Source organism: Zea mays, chromosome 5 (assembly GCF_902167145.1).
Source record: "Zea mays cultivar B73 chromosome 5, Zm-B73-REFERENCE-NAM-5.0, whole genome shotgun sequence".
NCBI classification, from domain to species: domain Eukaryota; kingdom Viridiplantae; phylum Streptophyta; class Magnoliopsida; order Poales; family Poaceae; genus Zea; species Zea mays.
Window position 1 is genome coordinate 14,226,904 of NC_050100.1, and position 23,024 is coordinate 14,249,927.

At 55.0% G+C, this 23,024-nt stretch overlaps 1 protein-coding gene across 1 annotated transcript; it reads left to right on the plus strand.

Annotated features, from left to right (window-relative positions):
• The first annotated feature begins 20,149 nt into the window (after positions 1 to 20,149).
• On the plus strand, positions 20,150 to 22,187 carry LOC100193211 (uncharacterized). Its single transcript, NM_001138364.1, has 2 exons — positions 20,150 to 20,253; positions 21,267 to 22,187. The coding sequence occupies exon 2, from the start codon at positions 21,287 to 21,289 to the stop codon at positions 21,989 to 21,991; it is 705 nt and encodes a 234-aa protein (NP_001131836.1). The 5' UTR covers positions 20,150 to 20,253; positions 21,267 to 21,286; the 3' UTR covers positions 21,992 to 22,187.
• The last annotated feature ends 837 nt before the right edge of the window (positions 22,188 to 23,024 follow it).

The window sequence follows — 23,024 nt, forward strand, 5'->3', positions numbered from 1 at the left end:
CTCCCGACAGACAGAAATTTCTTTGCTGTCGGGGAGACAATACAAGAAATCTTCTTCTCCACTGCCATTAAATATCAACGCCCCCTTTGGATATTTCAACTTTTGGGCATAGTGTTGGGCCTCTTGTTCTTCTTTTTCTGATAATTTTTTCCCCGAAGCATGACGAAAAATATAATCACGAATTTTGGAGGATGCTTCAGGGGTAACAACACCAGTTTCTTCAGCAAAGGTTGGCTTTGTTATTTTTTCTGCCTCACTTTCCAAGGTTTTTGCCTTTGCGGACTCTGAGGGCCCAGCTTCGGCTTCAATTTCTTGCCCTGGAGCTGTAGAACCAGAAATTTCAGCTGTTGTTTCAGGAGTAACAACAGCCTTCTTCGGAGGTGTGCTTGAAGTCTTAATTGTTTCTAGTACATCTAGCACATTCGCCATTCTTCTTCTTTTTGGAGTCACTGCTGGCGCTTTTTGATTTTTTGTTGTCTCAACATTTGCTGCAGGACTCACAATTTCTGGTACTTTTTCTTCAGTTGGTTTTTCCACTTCTGCAATTTTTTCTGTGGATAGCGCTTCGTCCATTTCTTTGGTTTCTGGCAGCGAAACCTTCGGTTCTTCTAGTTCTATCTTTTTCGCCGTTTCGGTTATCCCTGTAGCTGCAGGTGGCATGACTGGTCTAGTTGGCTTTTCAGCCTCGGTAACCGAAGAAGATTTCTCGGTAAACTCCGGCACCGAAGCTGGTTCGATATAACGCGGCCGGTGAGTGAGGACTTTTATTTTCTTTCTTTCAGGCTCTGGCTCGCTAGGAGCAGTTGCAGCTTCTTTTGCAGAAGTTATGTTCTTCCTTTTCTGCCTTCGGACGGGGTAGCAATAGTCAGGGTAAACAAACCCAATTGCATCAAATACCCGATTCAGCCTCTTCTTTTTTCGGCCTCCGAAGGCTGCTGACATCGCCGTATCTTCGGCCTTCGAATAAGCACCAAGCAATTCGTCACTTAAATTTTCAATACTCTTTAGCCAGTCGTCATCTGGCTCAGTAAATTTATCTCCAAACTTGAAGGTGTACTTCAGTCTCACAAGCCCACCTTCGTCGGTCTCTTTTATAGTTTCTTGAGGCATTTCCCATTTCTCCGCAAGCGGCCACACCCGGAAGGCAATATGTTCTTGTACTAAATCTCTTGTTCCAATAAAAGAGCAGATGACGCCGAAGGCCCTCTGGCATTCTTCGGCAGCTTCATTCATTTCCACCTTCGGCCTCCGAAGGCCGAAGCTTTGCCAAATAGGACGCATGATTATACCTTTGATGTCTTCTCGTGCTGATAGGTCATTCTTCACATAAAACCATTCTGTCATCCAATCCCCGGGCCATCTCTTCCGAAAGGTTGGTACGGGACAGCTTGCCCCGGACCGAGAGACGAAACTGTAGCAGCCAAAGTTATTGTGGTACTGTTCTTTGCCCCAAGGCTTTGTTTCATATAATAATTCATGTATATTGCAGAAGCTTCTTGCGTCAGGCTTCAGACCTTGGCTTCTCGTGGCCCACACGAAGATATTTAGCCTTATAATCGCCTCTGGAGTAAGTTGATGAAGATAGACTTCGAAGATTTTCAACACCTCCACAACGAAGCTGCTCAAGGGGAATCGCAATCCAGCTTTCAAAAAGCTTCGGTACACCACAACTTCATTTTCTTCAGGGTGTGGACAAGTCTTTTCCCCTTCGTCAGCCCTCACAATGGACAGATCCCGGAAATACCTTCCCCTCAAATTGGCAAGATGGTTTTCTTTGATAGCTGATTTGCCGAAAACCGCATGACTTGGTCGCCAGGGGCGATCTTCGGAGTCTTCACCGCCACTATCTACATCAAAACTGTCACTGTCACCAGTATCTTTAGACAAGCCTTCCAGAATTTCCTTGGTGATTTTTTCCGTGTTTGTCTTCGACATCGCTATAAGAAACCCCAGGTTTTTTTCCTCATCAAGAGAAAGTTTCGCCTCAGTAACAGCTTTCTTGTCTCCAGACATCTTCGGAAACACTAAAAAACTATTTTCAATGCCGAAGCTTTAAAACTAAAGACACAGGGAATCTTAGCGCGCAAAAGCTAAAAATCGAGCGAGCGAGAGAAAGTGGCAAGAAAGCGTACCAAATGAGCTCGCGGTATGCTCTTATTTATATGCTTGATGCGGTAAAAATTGAAGGGTCCCGCCTGTCAGTGAATGTTGCTATTCTAGCAAAGGGAAGGTGTTTTTTCGGACCTTCGGCTTAAAGCCTTCGTCCATGTCGCAATCTAAATTTATTAACAAATTAATATTGCGAGGGGCTACTGTTGGGGGCCTTCGGCTTCCGAAGGTCCTCAAAAACATGATTTAACAATGTTTCTGGAGTATAATGTGTGAACAGGTATCTTCGGACTTGTATCAGAAAGGGAGAAGCTTAAAAGATATGAAGGTTGATACAGTGCCGAAGCTGTGAAGCAGGAAAGCTTCGGCATGTTCGCAGAAAAGGGAACCGACTTAAAGATGAAAAGGCCATTTGGACCTCGATAGAATGCTATAGAATTATCACCAAATGTAAAGGGCATGTATGTAATTTTGTATGGGTTGTACCCCGTGCCTATAAATAGGTGAACAGTACCCCCGTACTGTTCACGCTGACCTGGCATTTTGCTTTTGCGTCACACTTGTATTTTCATCTCCTTCCAAGCCGAAGGTACATTTATAATTCGATATTGTTTCTATTTCTTTATGATGATATAATAAAGTTAAATGAATAATGTTATATGATTATTCATGCTATCTTTTATGTTTCATATGCTTCGTTTTTCATTAATGTACACTGTGATGATGAAGGTTCGTCCTTCATGGCCTTCGTTCGAAGATCGTTATATCCTAAGGGGAATAATGCTTCGAAGGACGAAGGACTTTATCGTTTAACATTCTCTGTGTTGCCTTGTTCTTAACTTATAGCATTTGAGAACAAGCCCCCAACAGCACCTTCATTAGCCAAACGAAGTACACTCAAGACATTCTAACCAAGTTTGGGATGAAGGATGCCAAACCCATCAAGACACCTATGGGAACTAATGGGCATCTCGACCTCGACACGGGAGGTAAGTCCGTGGATCAAAAGGTATACCGGTCGATGATTGGTTCATTGCTTTATTTATGTGCATCTCGACCGGACATTATGCTTTCCGTATGCATGTGTGCAAGATTCCAATCCGACCCTAAGGAATCCCACCTTACGGCCGTAAAACGAATCTTGAGATATTTGGCTTACACACCTAAGTTTGGGCTTTGGTACCCTCGGGGATCCACGTTTGATTTGATTGGTTATTCGGATGCCGATTGGGCGGGGTGCAAAATTAATAGGAAGAGCACATCGGGGACTTGCCAGTTCTTGGGAAGATCCCTGGTGTCTTGGGCTTCAAAGAAGCAAAATTCGGTCGCTCTTTCCACCGCCGAAGCCGAGTACATTGCCGCAGGTCATTGTTGCGCGCAATTGCTTTGGATGAGGCAAACCCTGCGGGACTACGGTTACAAATTAACCAAAGTCCCTTTGCTATGTGATAATGAGAGTGCAATCAAAATGGCCGACAATCCCGTCGAGCATAGCCGCACTAAGCACATAGCCATTCGGTATCATTTTCTTAGGGATCACCAACAAAAGGGGGATATCGAGATTTCTTACATTAACACTAAAGATCAATTAGCCGATATCTTTACCAAGCCTCTTGATGAACAATCGTTTACCAGACTTAGGCATGAGCTCAATATTCTTGATTCTAGAAATTTCTTTTGCTAGCTTGCACACATAAGCTCATTTGAATACCTTTGATCATATCTCTTTTATATATGCTATGACTAATGCGTTTTCAAGTCTATTTCAAACCAAGTCACAGGTATATTGAAAGGGATTTGGAGTCTTCGGCGAAGACAAAGGCTTCCACTCCGTAACTCATCCTTCGCCATCGCTCCAAGAAAAGGACCTTGTCTTTGGGGGAGAAAGTAAAAGCCCAAAGCAAAAGGACCGGATTTCGTCTTTGGTATAATCTTAACTCATTTACTTATGACCAAAGGGGAAGAAATTACTTCGAGGGCTCTAATGATTCTGTTTTTGGCGATTCATGCCAAAAAGGGGGAGAAATGAGCCCAAAGCAAAAGGACCGCACCACCACCACCAAATTCAAAAACTTAGTGCTTTCCAAAAGTATTTATCATTTGGTATCCTATTGTGTTCAAAAGGGGGAGAAAGTAGTATTTCAAAAATGGTATATCAAAACCCTCTTGAACACTAAGAGGTGGATCTTTTTTAGGGGGAGTTTTGTTAAGTCAAAAGAAAAGCATTTGAAACAGGGGGAGAAAATTTCAAATCTTGAAAATGCTTTACAAACTCTTATTCATTTACCTTTGACTATTTGCAAAAGATCTTTGAAATGGATTTACAAAAAGAATTTGCAAAAACAAAACATGTGGTGCAAACGTGGTCCAAAATGTTACATAAGAAAGAAACATTCCATGCATATCTTGTAAGTAGTTATATTGGCTCAATTCCAAGCAACCTTTACACTTACATTATGCAAACTAGTTCAATTATGCACATCTATGTTTGCTTTGGTTTGTGTTGGCATCAATCACCAAAAAGGGGGAGATTGAAAGGGAATTAGGCTTACACCTAGTTCCTAAATAATTTTGGTGGTTGAATTGCCCAACACAAATAATTGGACTAACTAGTTTGCCCAAGTGTGTAGATTATACAGGTGTAAAAGGTTCACCCTCAGCCAATAAAAAGACCAAGTTTTGGATTCAATAAAGGAGCAAAGGGGCAACCGAAGGCACCCCTGGTCTGGCGCACCGGACTGTCCGGTGTGCCACCGGACAGTGAACAGTACCTGTCCGGTGCACCAGGGGACTCAGACTCAAACTCTTCACTCTCGGGATTTCTCGGAAGCCGGCGCGCTATAATTCACCGGACTGTCCGGTGTGCACCGGACATGTCCGGTGCTCCAAGGAAGCGCGGTCTCCGGAACTCGCCAGCCTCGGGTTCGCGTGGCAGCCGCTCCGCTAAAATTCACCGGACTGTCCGGTGTGCACCGGACTGTCCGGTGTACCAGCGGAGCAACGGCTCTTTTCGGCGCCAACGGCTCCCTGCGGTGCATTTAATGCGCGCACAGCGCGCAGACGTCAGACATGCCCATACCGGTGCACCGGACATCAAACAGTACATGTCCGGTGTGCACCGGACACCCAGGCGGGCCCACAAGTCAGAAGCTCCAACGGTCAGAATCCAACGGCAGTGATGACGTGGCAGGGGCACCGGACTGTCCGGTGTGCACCGGACTGTCCGGTGCGCCATCGGGCAGACGCCTCCAGCCAACGGTCATGTTTGGTGGTTGGGGCTATAAATACCCCAACCACCCCACCATTCATTGCATCCAAGTTTTCCACTTCTCGACTACTACAAGAGCTCTAGCATTCAATTCTAGACACACTAAAGAGATCAAATCCTCTCCAATTCCACACAAAGCCCTAGTGACTAGTGAGAGTGATTTGCCGTGTTCATTTGAGCTCTTGCGCTTGGATTGCTTCTTTTCTTTCTCACTTGTTCTTGAGATCACAACTCCATTGTAATCAAGGCAAGAGGCACCAATTGTGTGGTGGCCCTTGCGGGGAAGTTTTGTTCCCGGCTTTGATTTGAGAAGAGAAGCTCACTCGGTCCGGGGGACCGTTTGAGAGAGGGAAGGGTTGAAAGAGACCCGGCCTTTGTGGCCTCCTCAACGGGGAGTAGGTTTGCAAGAACCGAACCTCGGTAAAACAAATCTCCGTGTCTCACTTGCTTATTCGCTTGGGATTTGTTTTGCGCCCTCTCTCTCGGACTCGTTTATATTTCTAACGCTAACCCGGCTTGTAGTTGTGTTTATATTTGTAAATTTCAGTTTCGCCCTATTCACCCCCCTCTAGGCGACTATCACCAACCTTCTCTAAGAAGGCCCTGGTCCTTCCTTTTATAGTCGCAAGGAGAGGATCCAGGTGTACAATGGGGGGTAGCAGAGTGCTACGTGTCTAGCGGAGAGAGAGAGAGCTAGCGCCCTGGGTACATGCCAATGTGGCAGCCGGAGAGGTCTTGGCACCTTGCTGGCGTGATGTCGTGGCTGTCGGAGGAGCGACGGAGCCTGGCGGAGGGACAGCTGTTGGAGCGGTCGAGTCCTTGCTGACGTCGCTCTGCTGCCGTAAGAGAGCTAAGAGCCGCCGTCGTCACAGAGCTTGGGGGGCGCCATCATTGCCCATCCGGTGGAGCTGGCCAGATGGGACGCCGGTCTTGTCCTTCGTGTCCCAAGTCGGCTCGGGGTAGGTTGGTGATGGCGCTTCCTGTTGACGTGGCGGACCTGTGCCCTAGGCAGGGCGACGTGGGGGCTCCTCCGAAGTCAAGGTCGAGTCTGCCTTCCGTTGCCAAGGCCGAGCCCGAGCCATGGGGTCGGGCGAGGCGGAAGTCGTTCGGCCGAGGCCAGGGCGGAGTCCGAGCCCTGGGGTCGGGCGAGGCGGAGTTTCGTCGTCTTCCGGGTCTTAGCCCGAGTCCGAGCCCTGGGGTCGGGCGGAGCGGAGTTCGCCGTCTTCCGGGTCTTAGCCCGAGTCCGAGCCCTGGGGTCGGGCGGAGCGGAGTTCGCCGTCTTCCGGGTCTTAGCCCGAGTCCGAGCCCTGGGGTCGGGCGGAGCGGAGTTCGCCGTCTTCCGGATCTTAGCCCAAGTCCGAGCCCTGGGGTCGGGCGGAGCGGAGTTCGCCGTCTTCCGGGTCTTAGCCCGAGTCCGAGCCCTGGGGTCGGGTGGAGCGGAGTTCGCCGTCTTCCGGGTCTTAGCCCGAGTCCGAGCCCTGGGGTCGGGCGGAGCGGAGTTTCCCACGGCGCCTTTGGCAGGGCCCGACTGCCTGTCAGACTCACTCTGTCGAGTGGCACTGCAGTCGGAGTGGCGCAGGCGGCGCTGTCCTTCTGTCAGACTGGTCAGTGGAGCGGTGGAGTGACGGCGGTCACTTCGGCTCTGCCGGGGGGGGCGCGTGTCAGGATAAAGGTGTCAGGCCACCTTTGCGTTAAATGCTCCTGCAACTTGGTCAGTCGGTGTGGCGATTTAGTCAGGGTTACTTCTGAGCGAAGCCAAGGCCTTGGGCGAGCCGGTGATGTGTCCGCCGTAAAAAGGGGGGCCTCGGGCGAGACGGAAGTCTCTCGAGGTCGGCTGCCCTTTGCCGAGGCTAGGCTCGGGTGAAGCGTGATCGAGTCACTCGTGTGGACCGATCCCTGACTTAATCGTACCCATCAGGCCTTTGCAGTTTTATGCTGATGGGGGTTACTAGCTGAGAATTAGGCGTCTTGAGGGTACCCCTAATTATGGTCCCCGACAGTAGCCCCCGAGCCTCGAAGGGAGTGTTAGCACTCGCTTGGAGGCTTTCGTCGCACTTTTTTGCAAGGGGACCAGCCTTTCTCGGTTGCATTTCGTTCCGGTGGGTGCGCGCGAGCGCACCCGCCGGGTGTAGCCCCCGAGGCCTCGGAGGAGTGGTTACACTCCTTCGAGGTCTTAATACCTTGCGTAATGCTTCGGCTGGTCTGGTCGTTCCCTCATGCGAACTGGCCGTAGCCCGGGTGCACGGTCGGGGCCCAAGCTCTCGGGCTGGTATGTTGACGCTGTCAACGGTTCGGCCGGAGCCGGTTTTCGCGAGAGCAGCCCCCGAGCCTCTGCTCAGGGCGAGAGGACGATCAGGGACAGACTCGGCTTTTTACATACGCCCCTACGTCGCCTTTCCACAAGGAGGAGGGGGGAGTGCGCCATGTTACCCTCGATGGGCACCGAACATGGTGTCTCCGGTGAGCTGCAAGCGGGTAATCCGAGTGGACGTCCGTGCCCCGTTCGTTGGGGGTCGGCTAGGGGCCCAGAGGCACGCCCAAAAGTACCTGCGGGTGATTTGCCGGACCCGGTCCCCTGGCGACGGGGTCCGAGGGCTCGATGCCTCCCTCCGATGGGATTCCGTTACAAGATCGTTCCCGCTGGTCTCGGAAATGTCCTAGGGTACCTCGGGAGCGCAGCCCGAGCCTCGGTTATGTATCGAACGTACCCCTGGTCATCCCTCGCTCGGTGTCTGAGGCGACTGTGAACCCTTCGGGGGCCAGCCTTCGAACCCCTGATCAGTAATGGGCGCGGAGCCCGAGTAGCCTGAGGCGGCCATGGAACCCTTCGGGGGGCTGGCCTTCGAACCCCTGACCAGTAGTGGGTGTCGGGCCCACGCGATCTGAGGCGACTGTTGAACCCTTCGGAGGGCCAGTCTTCGAACCCCTGATCAGTAGGGGGGGCTCGGAGCCCGGTTCCTTCGCAGAGAAAGGGTCCTTTTCGGGGTATCCCCCTTTCCCGGTCCCTGTTGCAAGAGATAGAGAAAGAGGAAAAAGGAAAAGGATACGAAATCGAACGACGTGGCGTACCTCTTTTTAACGCGGTTATTACGGCGAAGGCGAAGCGTCGCGCGCTTCTCCCGCCAGAGGCGCCGCGTGTCCCGCCGCGGAGTTAATGCGACAGGGCGTGTAGTTGGCGGGGCGGCTGTTGCGCGTGCGCGATCCGTTCGAGGAACGGGTCACGGGTGCACCGTCTTCACGCCGTGAGAGGAGGCTCTCTTGTTGTCCCAGGATGAGACGTGAGCCTGGCTGACGACGTGACTGCTGCGCCCGCCCGCCTGCCACCGCCATTACTGCCGGCCCACTTTCGGTCGCTTTGACCGACGCGCCAGGCTGGCGCTGCTGGGTCGCCTCGAGTCACGGCATAGGCTCCGCAACCGAAGAGGCGCGACGGTGGCACGAATGGCGGTGCGGTTGCTTGCATGCAGCAACTGGCGCGCCGATTGCTTGACGCGTGGGCCTGGGCTTCCAAGCTGGCGTGTCAGAAGTCGGAGAAGCGCATCCACCTGGCGCGGTTGCATGCCGCCTGCATGGCTGCCCGCCCCCTCCGCCCGTTGGTCTGGGCAAAAGTGGGGGGTCACTTGTAACCGCTGGGCGGTCGTGCGCACCACGCGCGGCGGTTTGGCTTCTTCTGCCCCGAGCCGGTTTGCATGACATGCGGGACCCAGCCCCCGAGTCGCAGGGGAGGGCCTTGGAGCGTGTTGTAGAAGACTTAGCTCGCGGCGTCTGGGGGCGCACGTAGGGAGAGTTGCCTTTAAAAGGAGGGAGACTCCTTTCAGAAGGCAACCATGTCTTCTTCCTCCCTTATGCGTCGTGTCTTTCCATCTTCCAAGCCCCCGGATGGGGGGTATCCACCGCCTTTCCGCCTCCTCGTTGGAGGAACGCAACTCCATGGGAGTTGGTACCTCTCAGCCATCGTTCGGCTTCAAGGATTTTCATCAGGCAGCCTGGTTGTTCCCTTCCGCCGGTGGCCACCCTAGACGGTGACCTCCAGCTCCTGGATGGGGAGAGGCAAACCAGGCTGTGATCCCGCCCTCAGCATCGGGTGTGTTCATCATCCTCGCTGGGGCGGGGGTCGAGGCGAGCCGGGGCTCTACCTCGCGTGTGGGTCGGCGAACCACCTCCTCTTCCAGCTTCTGGTGGTGGCAATCGTCCTCCCGCGCTACGACGGAGTCGTCCTCCAGTCATGCCGGGGAAGGCGAACTGTTGCTGTCCAGCTAGGATGCAACATTCCGTCTTCCCCCTCGCGTTCGAGGCGAGGACGGCAGCGAGGATCTACCGGAGCGTTTGGGAGCGGCCCGCTCTTTGGCTTTGATGGCTTGTTCGCATCCCTTGAGCGGGACCGCGAACAAGAGCCTTCCGATGGCCGCGTTCACCTGGGGCCATGGCTGCCGCTGCCGAGGTCGCTGGCGAGCCTCCCGACGTTCGTCACCCCGCAGGCTCGAGGTCGCTCGTACCCTCGGGGACGGAACCGGAGTTCCGTTTGTGATGGCACCTTGAATGCCGGTGTTCTTTGTTCATTGTGGCTGTCGAGGCCTGAACATGTATGTAATTTCGGTACGGAGCCGTGTTTTTTCCTCATTTTCGAGCACTAAGTCTCGCCTGTTGATTATCTGAACCGCTTTGCCAGGCATGAGTCGCCCCGTGTCAAGGTGACGAGTGAGGTATCCGTATCCCGGAGGTGTAGGAATCCCTCGGCCCGTTCGGCCTTGTTGTCTGGGGCTCCTCTAGCTTAGTTAAAGAGACCCCTCGGCCGCCCTTCGATGAGCCGAGGCCAGGGGTAGCGATATCAGTATGAACAGAGGCGGAGTTGGCTCGAGAATGGGAACCTGGTTGGCCGGAGCCTAGCCGTGTCGTCCGTCAGCAGAGCCGACGCCAAAGTCGATCAGCCGAGGCCTCGGGTCGGGCTGGCGCCCTTGGAAGCCGGCTGGCCGAGGCCCCAGGGGTAACCGGCCGAGCCGCCTGCTCGGGCCGGATTCCCGGAGGAGTCCCTGGACCGCGTCGCCGTCCGAGGCTGGGTTGGGCTTTGCTGAAGACGCCGTCGATGCCGAGGGTGCTACGGCTCCCTTCAGCGTGGAGACCCGAGCCTGCAGGATCAGATCGTCTTGTAGCGTGTGCCTTCTGCGGCCGCCGAGGCCAGAAAACACACCCTCGCCGTGCTTGCGAAGCTGCGTCTTTTTTCCTCTTGTTTCGAGCATCTGGACTTTCTGTCGGTAATAGGGATGTTTGTGCGAGCGAGAGTTGCTTCTCACGGAAGGGACGAGTGAGGTATCCGTATCCCAGAGGCATGTGAATCCCTCGGCTCGGTCGGCCTTGCCGCTTACGCGTACTTTCACCCGTCCATGAGGCCCTGTCCCCGACTTAGTCGAGAAAGCTTGAAGGACTGCTTCGGCAGGAGAGCTTCCGAACGTGAAGACTTGTTCGGTCCACGGAGTCGCTTTATCCGAGCGCGAGTTACTTATCGCAGAAGGTGATGAGTGAGGTATCCGTATCCCGGAGGCGTAGGAGTCCCTCGGCTCGGTCAGCCTTGGCTGCTTACGTGTACTCCGTCGTTTCCAGGATCCGCTTTCCGAAGTAGTCAAGAGGCACGAAAGAAATCCTGCTAAAAAGAGATCCTTTTTCGAGGAAAAATTCGACGCAGAGGGGGTCTCCCCCCTTTTAGCCCCCGAGGGAGGGTCGGGCTTTGCCGAGGCTAGGCCGACCCTTCCTTGACGACTAAACTTTGCGCAGGTGCGAGGTATATGGACAACTTGGAAACATCTTAAGGGTAGAAGCGACGTAGCTGTTTGATGTTCCAAGCGTTGTCGTAGATCTCGCCTTGATTGTTGGCCAGCTTGTACGTTCCGGGCTTCAGAACTTTGGCGATGACGAATGGCCCTTCCCAGGGGGGCGTGAGCTTGTGCCTCCCTCGGGCGTCTTGCCGCAGCCGAAGCACCAGATCGCCCACCTGGAGGTCTCGGGACCGGACCCCTCGGGCGTGGTAGCGTCGCAGGGACTGCTGGTACCGCGCCGAGTGTAGTAAGGCCCTGTCCCGAGCCTCCTCCAGCTGGTCCAGCGATTCTTCTCGGCTAGCTTGGTTGCTTTGACCGGTGTAGGCCCTCGTCCTCGGGGAGCCGTATTCCAGGTCAGTGGGCAAGATAGCTTCAGCCCCGTAGACCAGGAAAAACGGCGTGAAACCCGTGGCACGACTCGGCGTCGTCCTTAGGCTCCAGACCACCGAGGGGAGTTCCTTCATCCACCGCTTGCCGAACTTGTTGAGGTCGTTGTAGATCCGAGGCTTGAGCCCTTGTAGAATCATGCCGTTGGCACGCTCTACTTGCCCATTCGACATGGGATGAGCCACGGCGGCCCAGTCCACCCGGATATGGTGATCTTCGCAAAAATCCAAGAATTTTTTGCCGGTGAACTGGGTACCGTTGTCGGTGATGATGGAGTTCGGGACCCCGAAGCGATGGATGATGTTGGTGAAGAACGCCACCGCCTGCTCGGACCTGATGCTGTTCAGAGGTCGGACCTCGATCCACTTGGAGAATTTGTCGATGGCGACCAGCAGGTGCGTGTAGCCCCCGGGCGCCTTCTGCAAGGGACCGACGAGGTCCAGACCCCATACAGCGAAGGGCCAGGTGATGGGTATTGTCTGCAGAGCCTGAGCGGGCAGGTGGGTCTGCTTCGCATAGAATTGGCACCCTTCGCAGGTGCGGACAATTCTAGTGGCGTCAGCCACCGCCGTTGGCCAGTAGAAGCCTTGTCGGAAAGCATTCCCGACAAGGGCTCGGGGTGCTGCGTGATGGCCGCAAGCCCCCGAGTGTATTTCTTGCAGCAGTTCCCGACCTTCGGCGATGGAGATGCATCACTGGAGGATGCCCGAGGGGCTGCGATGGTAGAGCTCCTCTTCATCGCCCAGCAAGACGAACGACTTGGCGCGTCGCGCTACCCGCCGAGCCTCGACTTGGTCGGGGGGTAGCTCTCCTCGGCGAAGATACTGCATGTACGGGGCCTGCCAATCTCGATCTGGCGTGGCCCCGCTCTGCTCTTCCTCGACGTCCAGTGCCTCGCCCTCGGGGGCCGAGGGTACCTCGAGCTGTGCCGAGGGTGCCTCGGGCTGAGCCGAGGGTACCTCGGGCTCGGGCGCGTCGTCGAGCTTGACAGAGGGTTGATGCAGATCCCAGGAGAAGACGTCCGGGGGGACCGTCGTTCGCCCCGAGGCTATTTTAGCCAGCTCGTCTGCGGTTTCGTTGTAGCGCCGAGCGATGTGGTTGAGCTCGAGCCCGAAGAACTTGTCTTCCAGGCGCCGAACCTCGTCGCAGTAGGCCTCCATCTTCGGGTCGCGGCAGTGGGAGTTCTTCATGACTTGGTCGATGATGAGCTGCGAATCACCGCGGGCGTCGAGGCGTCTGACCCCTAGCTCGATGGCGATCCGCAACCTGTTGACAAGAGCTTCGTACTCGGCCACATTGTTGGACGCCGGGAAATGGAGGCGCAGCACGTAGCGCAAGTGCTTCCCGAGGGGCGAGATGAAGAGCAGGCCCGCGCCGGCTCCTGTCTTCATCAGCGACCCGTCGAAAAACATGGTCCAGAGCTCCGGTTGGATTGGAGCCGTCGGCAACTGGGTGTCGACCCATTCGGCCACGAAGTCCGCCAACACCTGGGACTTGATGGCCTTCCGAGGGGCGAACGAGATCGTTTCGCCCATGATTTCCACCGCCCACTTTGCGATCCTGCCTGAGGCTTCTCGGCACTGGATGATCTCCCCCAGGGGGAAGGATGACACCACAGTTACCGGGTGAGACTCGAAGTAGTGTCGCAGCTTCCGCCTTGTCAGGATCACTGCATACAGCAGCTTTTGAACTTGTGGGTAGCGGATCTTGGTCTCGGACAACACTTCGCTGACGAAGTAAACCGGCCTCTGAACGGGCAATGCATGCCCTTCCTCTTGCCTCTCGACCACGATCGCGGCGCTAACCACCTGAGTGGTCGCGGCGACGTAGACCAAGAGGGCTTCTCCATCCGCCGGGGGCACCAAGACAGGCGCCTTTGTAAGGAGCGCCTTCAGGTTGCCGAGGGCTTCCTCGGCCTCAGGGGTCCAAGCGAAACACTCGGCCTTCCTTAAGAGGCGGTACAGAGGCAGACCTCTTTCGCCGAGGCGCGAGATGAAGCGGCTCAGGGCCGCGAGGCATCCCATGACCCTCTGTACACCTTTTAAGTCCTTGATGGGTCCCATGCTGGTGATGGCCGCGATCTTCTCCGGGTTGGCTTCGATGCCTCGCTCGGAGACGATGAACCCTAGGAGCATGCCTCGGGGCACCCCGAAGACACACTTCTCAGGATTGAGCTTGACTCCTTTCGCCTTGAGACATCGGAATGTCACTTCAAGGTCGGAGAGGAGGTCGGATGCCTTCCTTGTCTTGACTACGATGTCATCGACGTAGGCCTCGACTGTGCGACCGATGTGTTCGCCGAACACATGGTTCATGCACCGCTGGTACGTCGCGCCCGCATTCCTCAAACCGAACGGCATGGTGACGTAGCAGTACATGCCGAACGGCGTGATGAAGGAAGTCGCAAGCTGGTCGGACTCCTTCATCCGGATCTGGTGATACCTTGAGTAGGCATCGAGGAAGGACAGGGTTTCGCACCCAGCGGTGGAATCCACGATTTGATCGATGCGAGGCAGAGGGTAGGGAACCTTCGGACATGCTTTGTTGAGACCAGTGTAGTCTACACACATCCGCCATTTCCCCCCTTTCTTCCTCACAAGCACAGGGTTGGCAAGCCATTCGGGATGGAATACCTCTTTGATGAACCCTGCTGCCATTAGCTTGTGGATCTCTTCGCCAATCACTCTGCGCTTCTCCTCGTCGAATCGGCGCAGAGGCTGCCTGACGGGTCGGGCTCCGGCCCGAATATCCAGCGAGTGCTCGGCGACATCCCTCGGTATGCCGGGCATGTCCGAGGGACTCCACGCAAAGACGTCGGCGTTTGCGCGGAGAAAGTCGACGAGCACTGCTTCCTATTTGGGGTCGAGCCCGGAACCGATCCGGATCTGCTTGGTGGTGTCGCCACTGGGGTCAAGAGGGACGGCCTTAACCGTCTCCGCTGGCTCGAAGTTGCCGGCATGGCGCTTCACGTCTGGCACCTCCTTGGAGAGGTTCTCCAGGTCGGCGATGAGGGTCTCGGACTCGGCGAGGGCCTCGGCGTACTCCACGCACTCCACGTCGCATTCGAACGCGTGTTTGTACGTGGGGCTGACGGTGATGACCCCGTTGGGGCCCGACATCTTGAGCTTCAGGTAGGTGTAGTTGGGGACGGCCATGAACTTCGCGTAGCATGGCCTCCCTAGTACGGCGTGGTAGGTTCCTCGGAACCCGACCACCTCGAACGTCAGGGTCTCCCTTCGGAAGTTGGAGGGCATCCCGAAGCAGACGGGGAGGTCGAGTCGCCCGAGGGGCTGGACGCGCTTCCCAGGGATGATCCCGTGGAAGGGCGCAGCGCCTGCTCGGACGGAGGATAGATCGACGCGCAGGAGCTTGAGGGTCTCGGCGTAGATGATGTTGAGGCAGCTGCCCCCATCCATCAGGACCTTGGTGAGCCTGACATTGCCGACAACGGGGTCGACGACGAGCGGGTATTTCCCCGGGCTCGGCACATGGTCGGGGTGGTCGGCCTGGTCGAAGGTGATGGGCTTGTCGGACCAGTCTAGGTAGACTGGCGCCGCCACCTTCACCGAGCAGACCTCCCGGCGCTCTTGCTTGCGATGCCGAGCCGAGGCATTCGCCGCATGCCCTCCATAGATCATGAAGCAGTCGCGGACCTCGGGGAACTCTCCTGCTTGGTGATCTTCGTTCTTGTCGTCGTCGCGGGCCCTGCCACCCTCGGCGGGTGGCCCGGCCCTGTGGAAGTGACGCCGAAGCATAACGCACTCCTCGAGGGTGTGCTTGACGGGCCCCTGATGGTAAGGGCACGGCTCCTTGAGCATCTTGTCGAAGAGGTTTGCACCTCCGGGGGGCTTCCGAGGGTTCTTGTACTCGGCGGCGGCGACAAGGTCCACGTCAGCAGCGTCGCGTTTCGATTGCGACTTCTTCTTGCCTTTCTTCTTGGCGCCGCGCGGAGCAGACGCCTCGGGAGCCTCTTCCGATGGGCGGCCCTGGGGCTGCTTGTCCTTTCGGAAGATAGCCTTGACCGCCTCCTGGCCAGAGGCGAACTTGGTGGCGATGTCCATCAGCTCGCTCGCCCTGGTGGGGGTCTTGCGACCCAGCTTGCTCACCAGGTCGCGGCAAGTGGTGCCGGCGAGGAACGCGCCGATGACATCCGAGTCGGTGATGTTGGGCAGCTCGGTGCGCTGCTTCGAGAATCGCCGGATGTAGTCCCGGAGCGACTCCCCCGGCTGTTGCCGGCAGCTTCGAAGGTCCCAGGAATTCCCGGGGCGCACGTATGTGCCCTGGAAATTGCCAGCGAAGGCCTGGACCAAGTCGTCCCAGTTGGAGATCTGCCCCGGAGGCAGGTGCTCCAACCAGGCGCGGGCAGTGTCGGAGAGGAACAGGGGGAGGTTACGGATGATGAGGTTGTCGTCGTCCGTCCCACCCAGTTGGCAGGCAAGGCGGTAGTCCGCGAGCCACAGTTCCGGTCTCGTTTCCCCCGAGTACTTCGTGATAGTAGTCGGGGGTCGGAACCGGGTCGGGAATGGCGCCCGTCGGATGGCCCGACTGAAGGCCTACGGACCGGGTGGTTCGGGCGAGGGACTCTGATCCTCCCCGCTGTCGTAGCGCCCCCCACGCCTGGGGTGGTAGCCTCGGCGCACCCTTTCGTCGAGGTGAGCCCGACGGTCGCGTCGATGGTGCTCGTTGCCGAGGTGGCCCGGGGCCGCAGGCGCGGTGTTGCGCGTGCGCCCGGTGTAGACCGAGGCTTCCCGCATGAATCGGGAAGTCGCGGCGTGAGGTTCCGAGGGGTATCCTTGCCTTCGGGAGGCAGTGCTCTCGGCCCGTCGGGCCGCAGCGCCTTCCAGGAGATTCTTGAGCTCTCCCTGGATTCGCCGACCCTCGGTGGTTGATGGTTCCGGCATCGCGCGGAGGAGCATCGCTGCGGCTGCCAGGTTCTGACCAACCCCGCTGGATGCGGGCGGCGACCTGACCCTGACATCGTTGGCGACGCGGTGCTGGAGACCTTGGGGCAGGTGACGTATTTCTCCGGCCAGGGGTTGGCCCGCCCATGCCTGTCCGACGTCCCGACGGATCGGCTCAAGCGCTCCTGTTCCCTCGTTGAGCCTGGCCTGCGCCTCGCGGACTTGCTCGAGTTGTGGGTCGTAACCCCCCGCCGGAGCGGGGACCACAGCTAGCTCCCGTGGGATGTCGGCGTGAGGCACCGGCCTAGGAAGATCACCGTCCTCCGGCATGCCGAGATGGTTGCCTTCGGAGGGATCCCCTAGCTCGACGTGGAAACATTCGCGGCTTGGGCCGCAGCTCTCGTCGCCAAGGCTGCGGCTTCCGTCGGAACAGTCGGAGAGGCAGTAGTCACATGCGGTCATGAAGTCCCGCACGGCACTGGGGTTGCCAAGTCCGGAGAAATCCCAACAGATGCTGGGATCGTCATCTTCCTCGGACCCAGAGGGCCCGTAGGTCGAGACGTCCGTCAGCCGGTCCCAAGGCGACCGCATACGAAACCCCAGTGGGGTTGCACTCGCCTCAATGAGAGCGCCCGCCAAAACGAGGTCGTTTGGCGGGTTGAGGCCGAGTCGAAATGACGCAAGATGGGAGTTAGTTGGTACCTTTTGGTCGACAAGGAGCGACGTAGTCACATCGGGGACTGGTTGCACCGTCACCTCAGGTACGAGGGCGACGTCCTGCAGGCTTTCCGCGAGCGCGCTGGCGTCGTCTTCTTGTTCGGGGTCGGCGTGTCGCGGGGGGACGGCGCTTGCCTCCGTCTCGAACGCGAGGTCGACGTCCGGCGTGCCTTCCGTCGGGGCGTCGGGGGCGTCGATTCGCTCGACGGCCAACGAAGCGCGGCCTCCCGCCTGGCCTTGACGGCCCCGCCTCCTCCTCCGTTGGCGGGGGAGAGAACGGAGCGAGCTCGAATGTTGCTCTTCCACCACGCGGGGAAGATGTCGTCGATTCCGCCGCCGGCGGGCGGGCTGTCGGCCGCCATTGTCGTCGTCGCGCGGCGGTGGAAGAAGTATCATGTCGTAGCTGCCGTCGAAGGACATGAACTCAAGAGTCCCGAAACGAAGCACCGCCCCGGGCCGGAGAGGTTGCTGGAGACTGCCCATCTGGAGCTTGACGGGGAGCTGTTCGTCAGCACGCAGCAGGCCCCTACCTGGCGCGCCAACTGTCGGCGTTTCGAGACAGGGGGGTCCCTAAGCCGACGAGTGAGTGTGCTGCGTGCCCCAGCCTAGATGGGTCGAGCGCGTGGGTGAGCACGAAGGGGGGAGAGGCGAGGTGGCCGGAGTCGAGCGTGAGAGAGGTGGAAGTCCCGCGGCCTTCGTGTTCGTCCCGCGCCCAGGTCAGGTGCGCTTGCAGTAGGGGGGTTACAAGCGTCCACGCGGGTGAGGGAAGCGAGCGGCCCCAAGAGAGCGCCTGTCCCGTCCTCGGTCCCGTGCGGCCAACCTTCTCTAAGAAGGCCCTGGTCCTTCCTTTTATAGTCGCAAGGAGAGGATCCAGGTGTACAATGGGGGGTAGCAGAGTGCTACGTGTCTAGCGGAGAGAGAGAGAGCTAGCGCCCTGGGTACATGCCAATGTGGCAGCCGGAGAGGTCTTGGCACCTTGCTGGCGTGATGTCGTGGCTGTCGGAGGAGCGACGGAGCCTGGCGGAGGGACAGCTGTTGGAGCGGTCGAGTCCTTGCTGACGTCGCTCTGCTGCCGTAAGAGAGCTAAGAGCCGCCGTTGTCACAGAGCTTGGGGGGCGCCATCATTGCCCATCCGGCGGAGCTGGCCAGATGGGACGCCGGTCTTGTCCTTCGTGTCCCAAGTCGGCTCGGGGTAGGTTGGTGATGGCGCTTCCTGTTGACGTGGCGGACCTGTGCCCTAGGCAGGGCGACGTGGGGGCTCCTCCGAAGTCGAGGTCGAGTCTGCCTTCCGTTGCCGAGGCCGAGCCCGAGCCATGGGGTCGGGCGAGGCGGAAGTCGTTCGGCCGAGGCCAGGGCGGAGTCCGAGCCCTGGGGTCGGGCGAGGCGGAGTTTCGTCGTCTTCCGGGTCTTAGCCCGAGTCCGAGCCCTGGGGTCGGGCGGAGCGGAGTTCGCCGTCTTCCGGGTCTTAGCCCGAGTCCGAGCCCTGGGGTCGGGCGGAGCGGAGTTCGCCGTCTTCCGGGTCTTAGCCCGAGTCCGAGCCCTGGGGTCGGGCGGAGCGGAGTTCGCCGTCTTCCGGGTCTTAGCCCGAGTCCGAGCCCTGGGGTCGGGCGGAGCGGAGTTCGCCGTCTTCCGGGTCTTAGCCCGAGTCCGAGCCCTGGGGTCGGGCGGAGCGGAGTTCGCCGTCTTCCGGGTCTTAGCCCGAGTCCGAGCCCTGGGGTCGGGCGGAGCGGAGTTTCCCATGGCGCCTTTGGCAGGGCCCGACTGCCTGTCAGACTCACTCTGTCGAGTGGCACTGCAGTCGGAGTGGCGCAGGCGGCGCTGTCCTTCTGTCAGACTGGTCAGTGGAGCGGTGGAGTGACGGCGGTCACTTCGGCTCTGCCGGGGGGGCGCGTGTCAGGATAAAGGTGTCAGGCCACCTTTGCGTTAAATGCTCCTGCAACTTGGTCAGTCGGTGTGGCGATTTAGTCAGGGTTACTTCTGAGCGAAGCCAAGGCTTGGGCGAGCCGGTGATGTGTCCGCCGTAAAAAGGGGGGCCTCGGGCGAGACGGAAGTCTCTCGAGGTCGGCTGCCCTTGGCCGAGGCTAGGCTCGGGTGAAGCGTGATCGAGTCACTCGTGTGGACCGATCCCTGACTTAATCGTACCCATCAGGCCTTTGCAGTTTTATGCTGATGGGGGTTACTAGCTGAGAATTAGGCGTCTTGAGGGTACCCCTAATTATGGTCCCCGACAGTTAGCTAATTAATTCTACTAACAATTTTAGTCAACTAACTATTAATTTTAGTGCATTCAAACATCATAAACTACAGATGTATTTATATCATCTGCTGCAGCTCACCTACTCGATCGTGATCCTGTCATAATTGCATCTTTTTTACCCTGGTTATTTGTAAGATTGTCTCCAATTTACTTATATGGTCATCTAAAATGATGTTTTATACATCTTTGCGCTGTAGACTGTATAATTCGTAGAGTATAGATTGAATATGAATATGAGGATAAAAAAAACTGCCGAAGGTAGCATAAGGAGGATGAAGACGATGGAAGTAGAAGAAATCGACAAGATTAATAGGGAAGAATAAACAAAAGAGAAAACATAAATGAGTCCTACCCACTTTATATGGTTTTGTTTGTTATGTTCTCAATCTATATAGATTTAGTAGGATTGAGTGAATTTAAATTCTAAATAAGTCAAAATTTTCATATTTTTTAAATTTCATCCAATTTATATGAGATAAGAATAACAGAATAAGGTCTTAATTTGTTTCTATAAAATATTCATACACACATTCTACCGTATGTTTTTTTAAAGATGCTACATATGGTCCGTTAAAATAATTAAAAATTTATATACGAGACAGAGAATTAAACCCGAATCCATGCAAATTTATTCGTGGCCAGCGTCGCTGTCTTTTTTCTTCTTCCGTTACCTCTCCAGGCAGCTCCTCTCCCTCTCTGTCGCCGACGACTACGCCAGGTCTTCTTCGGGGCCCAGGTCGCTGCCGCCTACATCAGGGGCCCCAAGTTTTCCTAGGACCCCTCGCTGGCGACGAGCACCACCAGGTACGCCTACCCCTTAGTCTTCCGTTTCTGCATCACGGCATCGAGCACCCAAACCTAACTATTCGTATTCGGATCTGATCTAATTACATGTGTATATGCATGTACCATCCCTACTAACTTCGACTGTTTTGCAAAAAATAACTTACTATCTGTATTCGGATCTGATCTAATTATATGTGTTCATACATGCATCATGCCTACTAACTTCGATTGTTTTGCAAAAATTAACTTACTATCTGTATTCGGATCTGATCTAATTACATGTGATACATACATGTATCATGCCTACTAACTTTCGATTGTTTTCCAAAAAAAAACGGCCGCACATGTGTACACCCATGTCGGTCCGCCCCTGCGCCGATAGAATTGGATTGGCTTCCGTTGGTATCATGTTCTTCTAGAGTTTGGCGTAAAGCTTAAAAAAATTTTCTGAGAGTTTAGAAATCCCCCTTGATTGAGCTATCGAACTCTTTTCTAGGAAATTACTTTCCAGGGCTTGTTTCTGCAGATAAAATGGTTTTGCTGGAGTTGTCGTTTTTATTCAGAACTAATTGGGGAATCAAGGGGGATTTCTAAAACTCTGTTTTAGTTTCCGTATTTAGTAATTTAGGGACTAAAAATGAAATAAAACGGAGAGACTAAAAACTAGTCCATAGAAACCAAAGACACCCTAACAAACTATACAAAATCACTGTTTAGATCACATTGAGTAGGGATGGCTGTGGCCCAGCTTGGCCTTAACCAAGCTCCACCCCTTTGGGGAACCTTTCTTGTTACAATATTTGTTGGTTTATGGTTTGATTCAAGTCTAAGTCCATTGAAATTTTGCTCTTCCCCTAAACATGGACCCTTTTTGTGGCTTTCATTATGCTGAGTAGAGGAAAATTGGGATTCCCTTTCTAGTTATGTAATTTCCTACTTGTTGGATGCTGGTTTTCACCAGCATCAGTATTTGCAGCCATTCAAATTTCTATCAGTGTTGGTGATGGTGTTTTTTTTTTTGGCAATTGCAGTTTGGTTCACTCCCAACAAAATGTCAGCCAATGTGGGTGAATCAACTAGCGGTGTCAGCAGCAGCGATGCAGCTGGGGGGAGCTTTGAGTGCAACATATGCTTCGAGCTGCCTCAGGAGCCAATAGTGACTCTCTGTGGCCACCTCTTCTGCTGGCCGTGCCTTTACCGGTGGCTGCACATTCACGCACACTCGCCAGAGTGCCCAGTGTGCAAGGCCCTCGTGGAGGAGGACAAGCTCGTCCCCCTTTATGGGCGTGGCAAGGATCGCGTCGACCCGAGGTCGAAGAACATGCCCGAGGGCGAGATTCCTCACCGCCCAACTGGCCAGAGGCCCGCCACAGCCCCCCGGGCCGATGCTAACAGCAACTTTGCCAATGCCAATGCCAATCCATGGTTCCCGGGCCCAGGAGTCCCTCTGGCAAATGCGCGATGGGGGAACTACGCATTCTCAGCTGCCTTCGGGGGACTGTTCCCTATGCTTAGCTTCCAAGTCCATGGGTTTCCAGATGCCGCCGCTTACGCGCAGCCTGCTGGGTTCCACTATGGATACGGGCATGGGCATGGGCATGGGTTCCACCATGGCGGGCATATGGGACAAGCACAAGCCCATGGCGTCCACCGACAGGCACCGTTGGGGCAACAACAGCAGCAGGCAGATATTTATCTGAAGGCCCTGCTCTTCATGATTGTAATTCTAGTGCTCGCAAGCCTCCTCGCGTTTTAAAGCTTGTTTGGCAACGTCTCCTCGTCATGGTTTGGAAATTGTAATTCTGGGGAGTGCTCCTCCTGGCATTTCAGTGCTGTTGGCATGGCAGTTTGACATTGTGATGGCGTATTGGCCTATGAGAATCGCCAGAATATTTCACTGTTGGATCTGTACTATAGCCTGGTGCTGAATGTCGTATAAGGGCTAGTTTTGCAACACCATTTTCTAAGAGATCTCTATTTTCTCAAAGAAAATTGAACTGGTTTTCTTTTAGAAAAATGGAAATCACTTGACAAACTAGTCCTAAGTATTGTATTTGCATGGACTGTCCATAGAATATGCATCTGCGTCTAGCTAAGTATCTGAGTTTCACAACACAATAAAAAAGTGTGAATAGAATCCCGTCTAAACAAGGCTAGGCTCTATTGGGTCGTATTATACAAACACATAATCAATTAAATACACTATTTCTCATCGAGATCTGTAGAATCTACTGGAATGTAAACAACATCTTAGGCCTTGTTTGGGAACACAGTTTTTCCGAACTACAGTTTTTTAAATACTGAAGTATACTTTAGTCATGATATTACTATAGTTTACAATGCTTCAGTTTTCGAATACAACAGTATCCAATACATCAAGGTGTTTGAGAAAAACTTTGGTTGAGACCAATCAGCCAGAGCGGAACCCAGCTGGCGCTCTCTTTACAGAGAAAAACTTTGGTTGAGGCCAAAGTTTCCAAAACTGCAAAACAAGTGCAGTATTTACAATACTACAGTTTAGTATACAAAGATTTCAAATGAGTTAACAAACACCTCAAAGTATATAATATCACAGTATTACTCAATACTACAATATTGCTTCAATACTGCAGAAAAACTTTGTTACCAAACACCCCCTTAGCTCTTAGGTTTATATTATATCTAGATACACGGTTAAAACAAAAATCAAGATGTACAAGGGACGAAGTGTATAGCTGCAACAATATTAGCGGACAAGGAACAAGTAGTAGGGCCATCTGCCGCGTTTATCTCAATCTACTTACGAAGCG